Source organism: Theropithecus gelada, chromosome 14, assembly GCF_003255815.1.
Source record: "Theropithecus gelada isolate Dixy chromosome 14, Tgel_1.0, whole genome shotgun sequence".
NCBI lineage: Eukaryota > Metazoa > Chordata > Mammalia > Primates > Cercopithecidae > Theropithecus > Theropithecus gelada.
In genome coordinates this window covers 63325421-63343074 of record NC_037682.1, presented here as the reverse complement: position 1 = coordinate 63343074, position 17654 = coordinate 63325421, and the positions used below count along the sequence as shown (strand labels likewise).

The window sequence follows — 17654 nt, the reverse complement described above, 5'->3', positions numbered from 1 at the left end:
CTAAAAACACAAAAATTAGCATGATGGTGGGTGCCTGTAATCCCAGCTACTCAGGAGGCTGAGGCAGAAGAATTGCTTGAACCCGGGGGTCAGAGGTTACAGTGAGCTGAGATCATGCCACTGTACTCCAGCTCGGGTGGACAGAGTGAGACTCCATCTCAAAATAATAATAATAATAAATAAAATTAATTTGTAATGAACAATCTTCATAAAAATAGTGTGCTTGCTATGCAAATGCAACCTCATGACAAGTCCCTTAGCTATCACTCTCCTTTTCCAATTAAATTGTTAGTCCTTAAGCCACTCCTGTATAAAATTCTAAAGTCATTGGAGCTTACTGTGGCTAGACATTTTTATTTTTTATTTTTTTGAGACAGGGTCTTGCTCTGTTTCCCAGGCTGGAGTGTAGTGGTACGATCATGGCTCACTGCAGCCTTAACCTCTTGGGTTCAAGTAATCCTCCCACCTCAGCCTCCCAAGTAGTTGGGACCAAAAGCGCACACCACCACATGTGGCTAATTTTAAAATTTTTTGTAGAGATGGGGTTTCACTATGTTGCCCACACTAGTCTTGAACTGCTGGGCTCAAGCAATTTTCTCCCACCTCGGCCTCCCAAAGTGCTAGGATTTAAGGCATGAGCCATGGAGCCCAGCCTCTTTTGATTTGTTTAAAAGATAGCCTGAGAAGGTGGACTTTTAATGAAATTTTCTGATTTTTTTTTTTTTTTTTTTTGAGACAGAGTCTGGCCTTGTCATCCAGGCTGGAGTGCAATGGCATGATCTTGCCTCACTGCAACCTCCGCCTTCCAGGTTTAAGCAATTGTCCTGCCTCAGCCTCCCAAGTAGCTGGGATTGCAAGCATGCGCCACCCTGCCCAACTAATTTTTGTATTTTTAGTGGAGACAGGGTTTCACCATGTTGACCTGGCTGGTCTCAAACTCCTGACCTCAGGTGATCCACCTGCCTCAGCCTCCCAATGTGCTGGGATTACAGGCATGAGCCACTGCGCCTGGCCAAAATTTTCTGATTTTTAAATTTAGGTTCAGCTGGTTAAAATGCTGTTTAAAGTGCAGGCCAGTAAAAGATACATGCAAAGGCAATTTATGACTTCTGCAAACATGTCTCATTTAATCCTTACTATACCCGAATGAGGGGCATTATTAACCCTAATTTTGAGAGGAAAATAGGCTCAGAAAGGCAAAGTAGCTTGCCCAAAAGTCACACCGCAAGTAAGTAGCCAGTTTCTATGGGTTCTGCCTTTCTTTCTTTTTTTTTAAAAAAATTATTATTGTATACTTGAAGTTCTAGGGTACATGTGCACAATGTGCAGGTTTGTTACATAGGTATACATGTGCCATGTTGGTTTACTGCACCCATCAACTTGTCATTTACATTAGGTATTTCTTCTAATGCTATCCCCCCCCAGCCCCCTACCCTCCAGCAGGCCCCGGTGTATGATGCTCCCCTCCCTGTGTCCATATATTCTCATTGTTCAACTCCCACTTATAAGTGAGAACATGTGGTGTTAGGTTTTCTGTCCTTGCAATATTTTGCTGAGAATGATGGTTTCCAACTTCATCCAAGTCCCTGCAAAGGATATGAACTCATCCTTTTTTATGGCTGCATAGTATTCCATGGTGTATACGTGCCACATTTTCTTTATCCTGTCTATCATTGATGGACATTTGGGTTGGTTCCAAGTCTTTGCTATTGTGAATAGTGCCACAATAAACATATGTGTGCATGTGTCTATAGTAGCATGATTTATAATCCTTTGGGTATATACCCAGTAATGGGATTGCTGGGTCAAGTGGTATTTCTAGTTCTAAATCCTTGAGGAATCGCCACACTGTCTTCCACAATGGTTGAACTAATTTACACTCCCACCAACAGTGTAAAAGCATTCCTATTTCTCCACATCCTGTCCAGCGTCTGTTGTTTCCTGACTTTTTAATGATCACCATTCTAACTGGCGTGAGATGATATGTCATTGTGGTTTTGATTTGCATTTCTTTGATGGCGAGTGATGATGAGCATTTTTTTATGTGTCTGTTGGCTGCATAAATGTCTTCTTTTGAGAAGTGTCTGTTCATATCCTTTGCCTACTTTTTGATGGAGTTGTTTTTTTGTTGTAAATTTGTTTAAGTTCTTTGTAGATTCTGGATATTAGCCCTTTGTCAGATGGATAGATTGCAAAAATTTTCTTCCATTCTATAGGTTGCCTGTTCATTCTGCTGATAGTCTCTTTTGCTGTGCAGAAGCTCTTTAGTTTAATTAGATCCCATTTGTCTATTTTGGCTTTCGTTGCCATTGCTTTTGGTGCGTAAGTCATGAAGTCTTTGCCCATGCCTATGTCCTGAATGGTTTGCCTAGGTTTTCTTCTAGGGTTTTTATGGTTTTAGGTCTGACACTTAAGTCTTTAATCCATCTTCAGTTAATTTTTCTATAAGGAGTAAGGAAGGGATCCAGTTTCAGCTTTCTACATATGGCTAGCCAGTTTTCCCAGCTCCATTTATTAAATAGGGAATCCCTTCTCCATTGCTTGTTTTTGTCAGATTTGTCAAAGATTAGATGGTTGTAGATGTGTGATGTTATTTCTGAGGCCTCTGTTCTGTACCATTGGTCTATATCTCTGTTTTGGTACCAGTACCATGCTGTTTTGGTTACCGTAGCCTTGTAGTATAGTTTGAAGTCAGGTAGTGTGATGCCTCCAGCTTTGTTCTTTTGGCTTAGGATTGTCTTGGCTATGTGGGCTCTTTTTTGGTTCCATATGAACTTTAAAGTAGTTTTTTTCCAATTCTGTGAAGAAAGTCAGTGGTAGTTTGATGGGGATAGCATTGAATCTATAAATTACCTTGGGCAGTGTGGCCATTTTCATGATATTGATTCTTCCTATCCATGAGCATGGAATGTTCTTCTCTTTGTTTGTATTCTCTTTTATTTCATTAAGCAGTGATTTGTAGTTCTCCTTGAAGACGTCCTTCACATCCCTTGTAAGTTGGATTCCTAGGTATTTTATTCTCTTTGTAGTAATTGTGAATGAGAGTTCACTCATGATTGGCTCTCTGTTTGTCTGTTCTTGGTGTATAGGAATGCTTGTGATTTTTGCACATTGATTGTGTACCCTGAGACTTTGCTGAAGTTGCTTATCAGTTTAAGGAGATTTTGGGCTGAGACGTTGGAGTTTTCTAAATATACAGCCATGTCATCTGCAAACAGAGACAATTTGACTTCCTCTTTTCCTAGTTGAATACCCTTTATTTCTTTCTTTTGCCTGATTGCCCTGTCCAGAACTTCCAATACTATGTTGAATAGGAGTGGTGAGAGAGGGCATCCTTGTCTTGTGCTGATTTTCAAAGGGAATGCTTCCAGTTTTTGCCCATTCAGTATGATATTGGCTGTGGGTTTGTCATAAATAGCTCTTACTATTTTGAGATATGTTCCATTGATACCTAGTTTATTGAGAGTTTTTAGCATGAAAGGCTGTTGAATTTTGTCAAAGGCTTTTTCTGCATCTACTGAGATAATCGTGTGACTTTTGTCGTTGGTTCTGTTTATGTGATGGATTACGTTTATTGATCTGTGTATGTTGAACCAGCCTTGCATCCCAGGGATGAAGCCAGCTTGATCGTGGTGGGTAAGCTTTTTGATGCGCGGCTGGATTTGGTTTGCCAGTATTTCACTGAGGATTTTCACACTGACGTTCATCAGGGATACTGGCCTAAAATACTCTTTTCTTGTTGTGCCTCTGCCAGGCTTTGGTATCAGGATGATGCTGGCCTCATAAAATGAGATGGGGAGGATTCCTTCTTTTTCTATTGTTTGGAATAGTTTCAGAAGGAATGGTACCAGCTCCTCTTTGTACCTCTGGTATAATTTGGCTGTGAATCCATCTGGTCCTGGACTTTTCTTCGTTGGTAGGCTATTAATTATTGCCTCAATTTCAGAACCTGTTATGGGTCTTTTCAAAGATACAACTTCTTCCTGGTTTAGTCTTGGGAGGGGATATGTGTCCAGGAATGTATCTGTTTCTTCTAGATTTTCTAGTTTATTTATTTTATATTTTACATTATTTTATTCTCTTTGTGTAGAGGTGTCTATAGTATTCTCTGATGGTAGTTTGTATTTCTGTGGGATCGGTGGTGATATTCCCTTTATCATTTTTTATTGCATCTGTTTGATTCTTCTCTCTTTTCTTCTTTATTAGTCTTGCTAGCGGTCTATCTATTTTGTTGATGTTTTCAAAAACCAGCCCCTGGATTCATAGATTTTTTTTTTTTTTTTTTTTTTTTTTTTTTTTTTTTTTTTTTTTTTTGAGACAGAGTCTCTCTCCTTTGCCCAGGCTGGAGTCAGTGGCACGATCTTGGCTTACTGCAAGCTCCGCCTCCCGGGTTCACGCCATTCTCCTACCTCTGCCTCCCAAGTAGCTGGGACTACAGGTGCCCACCACCATGCCCGGCTAATTTTTTGTGTTTTTTTTAGTAGAGACGGGGTTTCACTGTGTTAGCCAGGATGGTCTCGATCTCCTGACCTCGTGATCCACCCGCCTTGGCCTCCCAAAGTGCTGAATTACAGGCATGAGCCACCGCGCCTAGCGGATTCATTGATCTTTTTTGAAGGGTTTTTTGTGTCTCTGTCTGCTTCAGTTCTGCTCTGATCTTAGTTATTTGTTGTCTTCTGCTAGCTTTTCGATTTGTTTGCTCTTGCTTCTCTAGTTCTTTTAATTGTGATGTTAGGGTGTTGATTTTAGATCTTTCCTGCTTTCTCTTGTGGGCATTTAGTACTGTAAATTTCCCTCTACACACTGTTTTTCATGTGTCCCAGAGATTCTGGTATTTTGTGTCTTTGTTCTCATTGGTTTCAAAGAACATCTTTATTTCTGCCTTAATTTCGTTATTTACCCAGTAGTCATTCAGGAGCAGGTTGTTCAGTTTCCACGTAGTTGTGTGGTTTTGAGTGAACCTCTTAATCCTGAGTTCTAATTTGATTGCACTGTGGTCTGAGAGACAGTTTGTTGTGATTTCTGTTCTTTTACATTTGCTGACGAGTGTTTTACTTCCACCTATGTGGTCAATTTTAGAATAAGTGTGATGTGATGCTGAGAAGAATGTATATTCTGTTGATTTAGGGTGGAGAGTTCTGTAGATGTCTATTAGGTCTGCTTGGTCCAGAGCTGAGTTCATGTCCTGGATATCCTTGTTAATTTTCTGTCTTGTTTATCTGTCTGATATTGACAGTGGGGTGTTAAAGTCTCCCATTATTATTGTGTGGGAGTCTAAGTCTCTTTGTAGGTCTCTAAGAACTTGCTTTATGAGTCTGGGTGCTCTTGTATTGGGTACATATATATATTTAGGATAGTTAGCTCTTCTTGTTGAATTGATCTCTTTACCATTATGTAATGGCCTTCTTTGTCTCTTTTGATCTTTGTTGGTTTAAAGTCTGTTTTATCAGAGACCAGGATTGCAACCCCTGCTTTTTATTGCTTTCTAGTTTTCTTCCCTTGCTGGCAAGAAGTTGTGTTCCTTTGGAGGAGAAGGGGCATTCTGGTTTTTGGAATTATCAGCCTTTCTGCTCTGGTTTCTCCCCATCTTTGTGGTTTTTATCTACCTTTGGTCTTTGATGTTGGTGACCTACGATGGGGTTTTGGTGTGGATGTCCTTTTTGTTGATGTTGATGCTATTCCTTTCTGTTTGTTAGTTTTCCTTCTAACAGGCCCCTCAGCTGCACATCTGTTGGAGTTGCTGGAGGTCCACTCCAGACCCTGTTTGCCTGGGTATCACCAGTGGAGGCTGCAGAACAGCAAATATTGCTGCCTGATCCTTCCTCTGGAATCTTTGTCCCAGAGAGGCACCCGCCTGTATGAAGTATCTGTTGGTCCCTACTGGGAGGTGTCTTCCAGTCAGGCTACACAGGGGTCAGGGACCTACTTGAGGAGGCAGTCTGTCCATTATCGGAGCTCAAACTCTGTGCTGTAGAACCACTGCTCTCTTCAGAGCTGTCAGGCAGGGACGTTTAAGTCTGCAGAAGCTGTCTGCTGCCTTTTGTTCAGATATGCCCTGCCCCCAGAGGTGGAATCTAGAGAGGCAGTAGGCCTTGCTGAGCTATGGTGGGCTCCACCCAGTTTGAGCTCCTTGCCACTTTATTTACACTGTAGGCATAGAACTGCCTACTCAAGCCTCAGCAATGGCGGATGCCCCTCCCCCCACCAAGCTCCAGCATCCCAGGTCAATCTCAGACTGTTGCACTAGCAGCAAGCAAGGCTCTGTGTGCATGGGACCTGCTGAGGCAGGCACAGGAGGGAATCTCCTGGGTCTGCCGGTTGCAAAGACTATGGGAAAAGTGCAGTATTTGGGCAGGAGTGTACCGTTCTACCAGGTACAGTCACTCACGGCTTCCCTTGGCTAGGAAAGGGAAATCCCCTGACCCCTTGCACTTCCCGGGTGAGGCGAGGCCCCGCCCTGCTTCGGCTCACCCTCCATGGGCTGCACCCACTGTCCAACCAGTCCCAATGAGATGAACCAGGTACCTCAGTTGGAAATGCAGAAATCACCTGACTTCTGTGTTGATCTCACTGGGAGCTGTAGACCGGAGCTGTTCCTATTTGGCCATCTTGAAAGTGCACCAAGTTCTGCCTTTCTGACTCTTAAGGCCTGATTGTTGCAGCTTCATTTCTTTATTTTCTGAAGAGGTCCCATTCAGCATAAGTACCTTCCTTCAGGTAGAGCTTCTATTTGCCAGTTCCTCTTTTGGCATCATCTTCTCTCTGACCTTGTTTTCTGACCCTACTTGTTTTTTGTGTGCTTTGTGGCACCAGTAGGGTCTGTATGTGAGTCCCTGTGCAGATCTTCCTTGTACTTTTTTTCTGAGTTTCTCTGCTCTCCACTTACCTCGGTGATCAGACTTGACTATAAAAATGAGTGTATTTCTTGTTGGTTTCCTATAAGCAGCTGGTATCTCATGTCAGATGGTTTCCATGAGTTATCTGATAATGGCAAAAAATCCCCTTCCTTGGAGATTTTGGCATTTCTGCTCCCAAGGCCTGCTTGTGATAACTGTCTCTCTAGTCTTAGATTAAGAGGTTCTAGGTTGGAGCCTATGAGGACCAAAGAAGGGTATATCTTGAAGAACTTGATTAATCAAAACTAAAAAATCATGAGAACAGCAGATTTGATCTGTAAAATATATCCCAGTTCTGACAAATTCTCATCACTTCCACAGCTACCACCTTGTTTCAAGCCACCATTAGCTCTCATTATTGCAACAGCCACCTAAGTAATTTCTCTGTATCTGCCCTTTCCCTTTTATAGTCTACTTTTTAACACAGTATCCAGAGAAATTGTTTTAAAAATATAAATGTGTTCATGTTATACCTCTGTTCAAATCCCTGTAACAGCTCCCATCTCAGAGTGAAATATCAAAGTCTTGATAATAGCCTAAAAAGGCAGCTGGGTGCAGTGGCTCACGCCTGTAATCCCAGCACTTTGGGAGGCCGAGGCAGGTGGATTACCTGAGGTCTGGAGTTCAAGACCAGCCTGATCAACATGGAGAAACCCCGTCCCTATTAAAAAATACAAAGTTAGCCGGGCGTGGTAGTGCATGCCTGTAATCCCAGCTACTCAGGAGGCTGAGGCAGGAGAATTGCTTGAATCTGGGAGGTGGAGGTTGCAGTGAGCCAAGATTGTGCCCCTGCACTCCAGTCTGGGCAATAAGAACGAAACTCCGTCTAAAAAAAAAAAAAAAAAAAAAGCCTAAAAAGGGGACTCTGTGTATTCTGGAACCCTGTGGCTTCTTTGAGTTCATCTCCTGCTAGTCACCACCTTACTTATTTCTCTCTAGCCATACTGGCCTTCTTGTTATTCCTTGAACATACTAAGTATGTTCTGTCACCTTAGGGACTTTGCATCTGCCCTTCTCCATTCTTGGGATACTCTTCTCCCAGTTATTCTGCATGCCTTTCTCCCACACCTCCTTTAAATATTTGCTTTAAAGTAACCTTCTTATCTTTTGCCTTGTTGCAGTCCTTGGTGATATTGAGCGTATATTTCACATATCTTTTGGCCTTTGTTTTTATTTTCTCTGAGACAAAGTCTTACTCTGTCACCCAGGCTGCAGTACAGTGGCATGATCACAACTCACTACAACCTTGATCTCCAAGGCTCAAGGGATCCTCTGACCTCAGACTCCAGCTTCAGCCTATAACTGGAACCACAGGCATAAACCACCGCACCTGGCTAATTTTTTTTTTTTGTACAGATGGGGTCTCCTATGCTGCCCAGGCTGGTCTCAAAATCCTGAGCTCAAGTGATCCTCCCACTTTGGCTTCCCAAAGTGCTGGGATTACAGACATGAGCCACCATGCCTGGCCCACATTTAAGTCTTTAATCCATTTTGAGTTGACTTTTGCAAGTAGTAAGAGATAGGGTCCAGTTTTATTCTTCTGCATGTAGATAGCCAGTTTTCCCAGTACCCTTTTTTTTTTTTTTGAGATGGAATCTCACTGTGTTGCCCAGGCTTGCGGTCAATGGCATGATCTCAACTCACTGCAACCTTTGCCTCCTGGGTTCAAGTGATTCTCCTTCTTCAGCTTCCCGAGTAGCTGGAATTACAGGCGCCTGCCACCACGCCCGGCTAATTTTTATATTTTTAGTAGAGACGGGGTTTCACCATGTTGGCCAGGCTGGTCTCCAACTCCCGACTTCAGGCGATCCATCTGCCTTGGCCTCCCAAAGTGCTGGGATTACAGGCATGAGTCCGCGCCCGGCCCCCAGTACCATTTATTGAAGAGATTGTCCTTTCCTGAATGTTCGTTCATGCATTTGTCTAAAATCAATTGGCTATACATATGTGGATTTTATTCCTGTGTTCTGTATTCTTTTCCATTGGTCTATATGTCTGTTTTTATGCCAACATCATGCTGTTTCGGTTACTATTGTTTTGGAGAATATTTTAAAGTCAGATGGTGTGATTCCTCTAGCTTTATTCTTTTCGCTCAAGATGGCTTTGACTATTCAGGGTTCTTTATGGTTCCATATGAATTTTAGGATTTTTTTTTTTCTATTTCTCTGAAGAATGTCATTGAAATTTAGATAGGGATTACATTGAATCTGTAGATTGCTTTGGGTAGTATGAATGTTTTAACAATATTAATTCTTCCAACCCATGTACATGGGATATCTTTTCATTTATTTGTGTCTTCTTCAATTTAGTTCATCAGTATTTTACAGTTTTCATTGTAGAGATCTTTTACTTCCTTGGTTAAATTTATTCTTGAAGGTATTTTATTATTTTTTGTAGCTATTGTAAATGGGATTGCTTTTTTGATTTCTTTTTCAGATTTGTTTACTAGTTCTAACAGTTTTTTGGTGGTGTCTGTAGGTTTTTCTAGATTTAATATCATGTTATTGGCTGGGCACAGTGGCTCACACCTGTAATTCCAGCACTTTGGGAAGCAGACGTGGGTGGATCCCTTGAGATCAGGAGTTTGAGACCAGCCTAGGTAACGTGGTAAAATCCCATCTCTACCAAAAATACAAAAAATTAGCCAGGTTGGGTGGCATGCACACCTGTAGTCCCAGCTACTTGAAAGGCAGAGATGGGAGGATCTCTTGAGGCCCAGGAGGCGGAGGTTGCAGTCAGCTGAGATTGTGCCACTGCACTACAGCCTGGGTGACAGAATAAGAGCCTGTCTAAAAAAAAAAAAAAGGATAAGCTCGTGTTGTCTGCTTGGAGGGGCTGTTTGACTTCCTCCTTTCCAATTTGGATGCCTTCCTTCTTTCCTTCCTTTCCTTCCTTTCCTTGCCTTCCTTTCCTTTCTTTCTTTCCTCTTGCCTAATTGCTCTGGCTAGAACTTTCATTACTATGTTGAAAATAGTGGTGAATGAGGGCATCCTTGTCTTGTTCCAGATTTTAGAGGGAAAGCTTTCAACTTTTCCCTGTTCAATATATTAGATGTGGATTTGTCATATATGGCCTTTATTGTGTTGAGGTATATTCCTTCTATATCCAATTTGATTGCAGAGCTGGGGACTGGAATCAACTAAGTCTCAGTCATTCACATACCTGACTCCTGAACTTGAAGACTCAAAACAGCTGGGGCTTCTCACGCATGTGTATCTCTACATAGACTTCCACATGATGTCTCCAGCAGGGTGGCTTCAGGGTAGCCAGGTTTCTTACATGTTGGCTCAGGGCCCCTCAGGCATGTGTCCCAAAAGAGAGAGAGCCAGGTGAAATTTGTATTGCTTTTTCTAACCTAGACTTTGGTGTCATGCAACATCATTGCTGCTACATTCTATTTGTAAGAAGATGAGTCACTAATGTCAGCCTATATTAAAGGGGAGGGAAATCCACCTTTAATGGGAGGATTGTCAAACAATTTGTGGACATATTTTAAAACCATCACAGTTGGCCGGGCGCAGTGGCTCATGCCTGTAATCCTAGCACTTTGGGAGGCTGAGGCGGGTGGATTGCCTGAGCTCAGGAGTTTGAGACCAGCCTGGGCAATGGTGAAACCCCATCTTTACTAAAATACAAAAAGTTAGCTGGGTTGGGTGGCACATGCCTGTGATCCCAGCTACTCAGGAGGCTGAGACAAGAGAATCACTTGAACTTGGGAGGTGGAGGTTGCATTGAACCGAAATCACGCCACTGCATTCCAGCCTGGGCGACGAGCGAGACTCTGTGTCAAGACAAACAAACAAACAAACAACCATCACAGTAAATTAACCTGTCTAAACCTAATGTAATTTGGGGCAAATGGCATTATCTTCAAGAGTATTACTGTTCTCATTTATAAATTAAGAGTGATAATTCATTGGTTGTGAAGATTTGATGAAAAAATATTGTGGAAATTAGAATATTGCTTAATATATAAGCACGTACTCAAAACATTTTAAATTCTTCCTTCCTTTTTCTTTCCCTTTTAGCTTATTGATTTTCAGTTAACTGTCATGTTTGTCTTTTCATAACTAAAAAATATGAGGAAGGAATTTCTAATTTATATATATTTTTCAAGTGAGGCATGTAACAAAGAGGAAGTGATAGTTTAGTTGGCAACTAAGACATGTGCATAAGGAAGGATACATGAGTGATGTGATACACTTGTATGTTGGGTAGATGGAATGTGTTATGGCTAGCTAGAGGCAGGTGACCTGTATGGAGATCTTGACTGGCTGACTCCTAGGTATCTCTTGTGATTTGTGTATTTTTCCCTTGCAGTTCCTGAGGGAAGACCTCAATTACCATGACCCAACAGTGAAACACAGCACCTTCCATGGTGAGGATAAGCTCATCAGCGTGGAGGACCTGTGGAAGGCATGGAAGTCATCAGAAGGTAATAGGCAGCCTGGTCATCAATCCTAGTTGTGGGAAGGTTTAGAGAAGAGAGAAGCAGCAACTTGGCCTTAAAAGAACATGTATATAAAATGCTTAGTAAAGGGCAAATTATTGAAATGATTCTACATACAGTCACTAAATACGACTGAATATAGTCACTCTGCTGGGCATGGGGGAAGGTTCTCCAGAGTTGGAGTTTTTCTTTATTAGAATACTTTTTGAATTCTATCCTATTCCTACCCCCTTCCTCACCCACCTGACCCTGGCATAGGAATCTTCCAGGTTCTGCTGCTTCATCTCCAGAGATAGGGAGCTTGCTGGTCTCTTGAGGCAGCCCCTTTCTTCTCTAGCTTCCCACTTAGTCCCAGCTCTGCTGCGTCCTAGACAATTCAAAGATTGGGTGAGGGTACAGACAGACTCTCTCCTTTTGTATACTATCTTGATTGAAAGCTTTCCTATATCATTTTGGTTGAAAGCACTAGTGTAGAGTCTGTCTTTTTTTCCAGGTTAAGTAGCCCTACTTCTTGAAGAAAACATTTTCTCAGTCTCCTTCTCATCTTGATTTCCTGCCTATAAGCACTTTTGTTAATGTGTTTCTTAGATCCTATAGTTGGCTGCAGACCTCCAAGTGTGATTTTATCATCACAGAGTTGAGCAGGACTGTCACCTTCTTGTTTCTGAATCCTGTGCATCCGTTAATGCAGTCTGATTAGATACTGGTGCCTCACTAGTCATACCACTCTACTGACACATGTTGAGCTTAATGAAAACTTCAGATTTGTGTAAAACTGCTAAACCATGATTACCATTTTTTTTTCTGGAGCATTTCCTTCAGAGTTCTTAGTGAAAGAGCATGTCTAATTGTGCGAGACTTGACAGGGAAGGGGAAACCAGGGCTTTAGCTTCCTCTCCATTTATATTATGGCTAGGGCACAGATAACATTATAAGACTAGAAGCAATCTCTCTTCTCAGGATCTCTTAGGGCAGGTTCTGATGCTAACAGGGTTAAATGTAAGTAACTATCAGGATCCCTGGTTTTTATTTGAGGAACCTTAGGCCTATTTGTATAAAGTTACTTGTCATTATCATGCATTTAGTGGAGCCAGAACTTTGGCCTAGAACTTCAGCTCTGTAGCCGATGCTTTTCAATACCCTCTTGGTTGAAAGCATTAGTCTAGGGTAGAGAAGACTAGTTTTGGCAGGAATGAGGCAGTTTCTATTTTTATTTACATTTTAATTTAGGCTTATAGAGTTTGAGATCTGAAAGGGGTAATCTATATTGTAGATGGAGAGCATTAAATGTGAAGCAGGAAGACCTGGATTCTAATCCTGATTATGGGATGGACAGGCTGATACTTCCTGTTAACTCTATGTTTTATCAGTGTAGAAGAAAAATTAAGCAGCTGTGGGAGAGAGCTTCCTGGATATCTTTGGAAGCTGAGTTCCTTCTGGGGGCTTTTCTTTAATAGCTCTTGAGCAACGCAGGCTGTCTACTGATGAAGGTCAAGCAGTGACATGAGCTTTAGAACTTCACCAGCAGTACCAGGAAAAAAATCTTCCATTAGCATCATTTAGTTTTGGATTTCTTATTTTTCTCTAATAACGTGAGGACAGGGTGGCTGGTTTTTAAGAGTGGGTTTCAAAAGTAGGAACTTAGAATTAAAGATGGCAGGGAGAGCATTCTGGCCTTCTCTGAAAGCTCACGTAGAAGTATCTAGGAAAGGAAAGTGAGAGGGCAGAAACAGAGGGACTAAATCATAATGCTAGAAAACAGCTCCAGGCAGTTTTCTCGTAAGGACTTTATTTTTGGACTTAGCAACTATTTGGAACACTTCCAGTGTATTCTAAATTACAGGAAAATGAAAGACAATGGAGTGAGGTTTTTTAGGGGAGAGTCCTCATTAACCACAAGTGGAGAAAAGCATTTCAGTGCACAGTGATGTAGTTCACAGCTAAGATGAGAAATGATATATATGTACCCTTTCAGAATTTGCTCAGTGTGACTGGGCGCTGTGGCTCACGCCTGTAATCCCACCACTTTGGGAGGCCAAGGTGGGTGGACCACGAGGTCAGGAGATTGAGACCATTCTGGCTAACACGGTGAAACCCAGTCTCTACTGAAAAAATACAAAAAAAGCTGGGCGTGGTGGCATGCACCTGTAGTCCCAGCTACTCGGGAGGCTGAGGCAGGAGAATGGCGTGAACCTGGGAGGCAGAGCTTGCAGTGAGCCGAGATTGTGCCACTGCACTCCAGCCTGGGCGACAGAGCGAGACTCCGTCTTAAAAAAAAAAAAAAAAAAAAAAAATTAAAAAAATAAAGAATTTGCTCAGTGTGTGTTATACTTGGTGGTTTGACAGACTAAAAGTGAGAATTTTTATATGTCCTCTTCCTCCCAATAATTTGCTTCATTATTCAGAGAAAGGCCCCTAATCTCTCTGGAGTGATGATTTCCAGGGCTACAAAAAGCATGTAATATTCTGGCACTGGCTCAAACTAGCTGTTCTGAGTTTAGCTAGATGATGTAGATGTCAGCAGTGGTCATTTGTGTTCAGAACATTAGCTGGCTAGTGTCAGTGCCATCTGTGTGATTAGCATTGTTAACATTTTTCTGACTAATGTTGGGAGCCAATCTTTTCTCTGTGTTACATAGATCTTAGCAGAAAAGTTTTCTAATCTCTATCTTAGCCAACTCTGGACTTTAGTAATAAAAAAAGCAGCAGCAACAACAACAACTGAAAAACTACTTTAACATTTATATAGTATTTAACATGTGCTAGGCACTGTTTCTGAATGTTTTACATATATTAACTTATTTATTTCTCACAGAAACCATATGAAGTATAGATATTATGATTATATAGAGTTAGCACAGACTTCACAAGTTCACAGCCCCCAATAAGATTACTCTCACTTCAGACATCAGCCATAATTTCAAGCTGTTCCCAGGTCACCTGCACTTCTGACCAGCTGGCTACAATTCATGTATTACCATGGCCTTCTCAGGTTTGATAATTAACTAGGACTACTCCGAGAATTCAGGAAAGCCCTATACGTATGATCACAATTTTATTATAAAAGTTACAAATCAGAACCAGCCAAAAGAAGAAATTTATAGGGCAAGATCTGGGAGAGGCCTGAATATGGCACTTTTGTGTCCTCTCCTTGTGGAATCAGGACACATCTCCTTTTCCAGCACATTGGAGTGTTTGCCAGTCAGGAAACTCAACTGAACTTTGGTGTTCAGTATTTTTCTTAGGGTTTCATTACATAGGCAAGTTTGATTAAATTATTAGGCACATGATTGAACTTAATTTCCAGCTCCCTTTTTCTCCATAAAGGTTGGATTGGTATCACCTGGCTCAGGGCCCACAATGCTCTAGTCACGTGGTTGATTTTTTTAGTGACCAACCCCCGTCCTGAGTCATCTTATTAGCCTGAACTCATGTGTAATCCAAGGGACCCAAATAAAGACATTCCTATCACTGGGAATATTCCAAAAGTTCATTGGGTACCTCCTAGTAACACAGGACAAAGATCTGCCAAATTCTTTATTATACAACATTGAATAATTAAGTATGGAAGAACTGGTAAAGCAGGGTTGAAGAAGGACCAAGAATGAGGGCCACTCCAGGAAATCCAGCAGCAGAGACTAGGGGATTGGCCTTTTCTTTCTTTTCTTTTTTTTCATTTGAGACCGAGTTTCACTCTGTCACCCGGGCTGGAGTGCGGTGGCGCAATCTCAGCTCACTGCAACCTCCGCCTCCCAGGTTCAAGCAATTCTCCTGCCTCGCCTCCTGAGCAGCTGGGACTACAGGCGTGCGCCACTATGCCCAGCTAATTTTTGTATTTTTAGTAGAGACGGGGTGTCACCATGTTGGTTGGCCAGGATGGTCTCAATCTCTTGACCTTGTTATCCACCCACCTCGGCCTCCCAAACTGCTGGGGTTACAGGCGTGAACCACCGTGCCTGGGAGATTGGCCTTTTCTAATTAGCTACTTGCATATGACTCAGCTTTATTCACTTTTTATTTCTAAGTGTCTTTGCTCAAGAGTCACATATGACAAGAGAAGAATCAGATTGGCATAGTGTGGATTACAGATTTAAATAGGGTGGTGATAGTGGGAGTGTGTGTGTAGGGTTTGGAGAGAGCTGCGATTTCCAGCCCCTGCAGGATCATATGAGGTTAGAGGAGTGGCAGTTCTTTAAAGGAAGGGTGGCTGGGTAGATTTTGTAGAATCCTTGAGAAATAGAATTACTGTTTGCATATTTGAGCCATTGGAAACAATAACAGTGTCATTTTTAGAGAGGAATGATGGGAGGCACTGACCTAAGGGAATTCTCCTCTAGAGCATGGCTTTCATTTTTTCTAACCAAAGTGCATCATTACTGCTTCTCTTTTCCTTTCCTGGACTATATTTTAAATGATGCTATCTGCCAAACAAAGTATATTTCTTTTTTTGAGACAGAGTCTCACTCTGTAGCCCAGGCTGGAGTGCAGTGTCATGATCTTGGCTCACTGCAGCCTCTGACTCCCGGGTTCAAGGATTCTTTTGCCTCAGCCTCCCGAGTAGCTGGGATTACAAGCGTGCACCATCATATCCAGCTAATTTTTGTATTTTTAATAGAGATGGGGTTTTGCCATGTTGGCTAGGCTGGTCTCAAACTCCTGATCTCAAGTGATCCACCTGCCTCAGCCTCCCAAAATGCTGGGATTACAAGCATAAGCCACTGTGCCTGATGAAAATTTCTTTTTTGCTTTTTCTTTCTTTTTCTTTTGAGATGGAGTCTCACTCTGTTGCCCAGGTTGGAGTGCAGTGGAATGATCTCGGTTCACTGCAACCTCTGCCTCTCAAGTTCAAGAGATTCTCCTGCATCAGCCTCCAGAGTAGCTGGGATTACAGGCGTGAACCACCATGCTTGGCTAATTTTTGTATTTTTAGTGGAGACGGGGTTTCACCATGTTGGACCAGGCTGGTCTCGAACTCCTGACCTCAGGTGATCCTCCCGTCTCAGTCTCCCAAAGTTCTGGGGTTACAGGCGGTAGCCACCACACCTGACCAATACTTCTTAAGTAATAATTTATTTCCTCATTTTTGTGAATCAAGAGTTCCTAACTATCAATCTTTGATTCTATGAAATATGATTGCAGCTAAAAGCAAAAGAACCTGGTAGTCTAGTGTGCCTGTGGACTTTGCCACAGTAGTTGTTTACAAGTTTTTGTTTCCAAAAGCCTGGTAGAAAATAAACATTGCAGGCCAGGCACGGTGGCTCATGCCTGTAATCCCAGCTGAGGGATTTTGGGAGGCTGAGGTGGGCAGATCATGAGGTCAGGAGTTCAAGATCAGCCTGGCCAACATGGTGAAACCCCATCTCTACTAAAAATACAAAAAAGATTAGCTGGGCATGGTGGTGAGCACCTGTAATCCCAGCTACTCGGGAGGCTGAGGCAGGAGAATCGCTTGAAACTGGAAAGCGGGGGTTGCAGTGAGCCGAGATTGTGCCAAGGCACCCCAGCCTGGGCAACAAGAACGAAACTCCATCTCAAAAAAGAAAGAAAGAAAGAAAGAAAATAAACATTACAGTAAATAAGTTCACAGATCTCCTTTTTTGTCTGTGCTATTCTTTGGATGACAGAATTTCTCTGCAGGAAGCAGTGGAGTAGTACAGCAGGTTCCTGAATAATGTCACTTCATTCAACCTTGTTTGAGTATAATGCTGATGAAAATAAAAAATTGCTTCCTGACTGGGGCCACTGTCTCTGTGTGGAGTTTGCACATTCTCTCCATGTCTGCATGGGCTTTCTGCAGGTACATCAGTTTCCTTCCACATCTCGAAGATATGCACTTTAGGTGAATTGGCATGTATAAATGGTCCCAGTCTGAGTGAGGGAGAGGGAGAGAGAGGAGAGAGAGAGAGAGAGAGAGAGAGAGAGGGAGGGAGGGAGAGAGAGAGAGAGAGAGAGAGAGAGAGAGAGAATGAGTATGTGTGTGTGTATGTGGTGTGTGTGTGTGTGCGCCCTGCAATGGAATGGCATCTGATTCAGGGTTGGTTCCCACTTGGCACCCTGAGCTGCCCAGGATAGGCTCCAGCCACTCTCAACCTTGAACTGAAATAAGAAGGTAAATAATTATCTTACTTGTTTTAATCTTCCTTAAATGTATGTACAGGTCACATTTATTTCATTGTGTAATATTAGAAATGTTTTGGTCTTTATTTGTAAGTTTGGTGATGTTTTTGTGACCAGAAATATGCCATAGGAACTTCACCCTTGATTATATCAGTTAGCTTCTGGTAAAATTGGTTTTGTTATACATGGTT

At 42.2% G+C, this 17654-nt stretch overlaps 1 protein-coding gene across 3 annotated transcripts in view; it reads left to right on the top strand.

Annotated features, from left to right (window-relative positions):
* STIM1 (stromal interaction molecule 1) overlaps positions 1–17654 on the top strand; it is a 226913-nt gene that overhangs the window by 150758 nt on the left and 58501 nt on the right. For all 3 annotated transcript variants that reach the window (XM_025356487.1, XM_025356488.1, XM_025356486.1), the window contains exon 3: positions 11217–11331. In XM_025356487.1, the coding sequence (XP_025212272.1) occupies positions 11217–11331 (115 nt within the window). The remainder of the gene's footprint in view (positions 1–11216; positions 11332–17654) is intronic.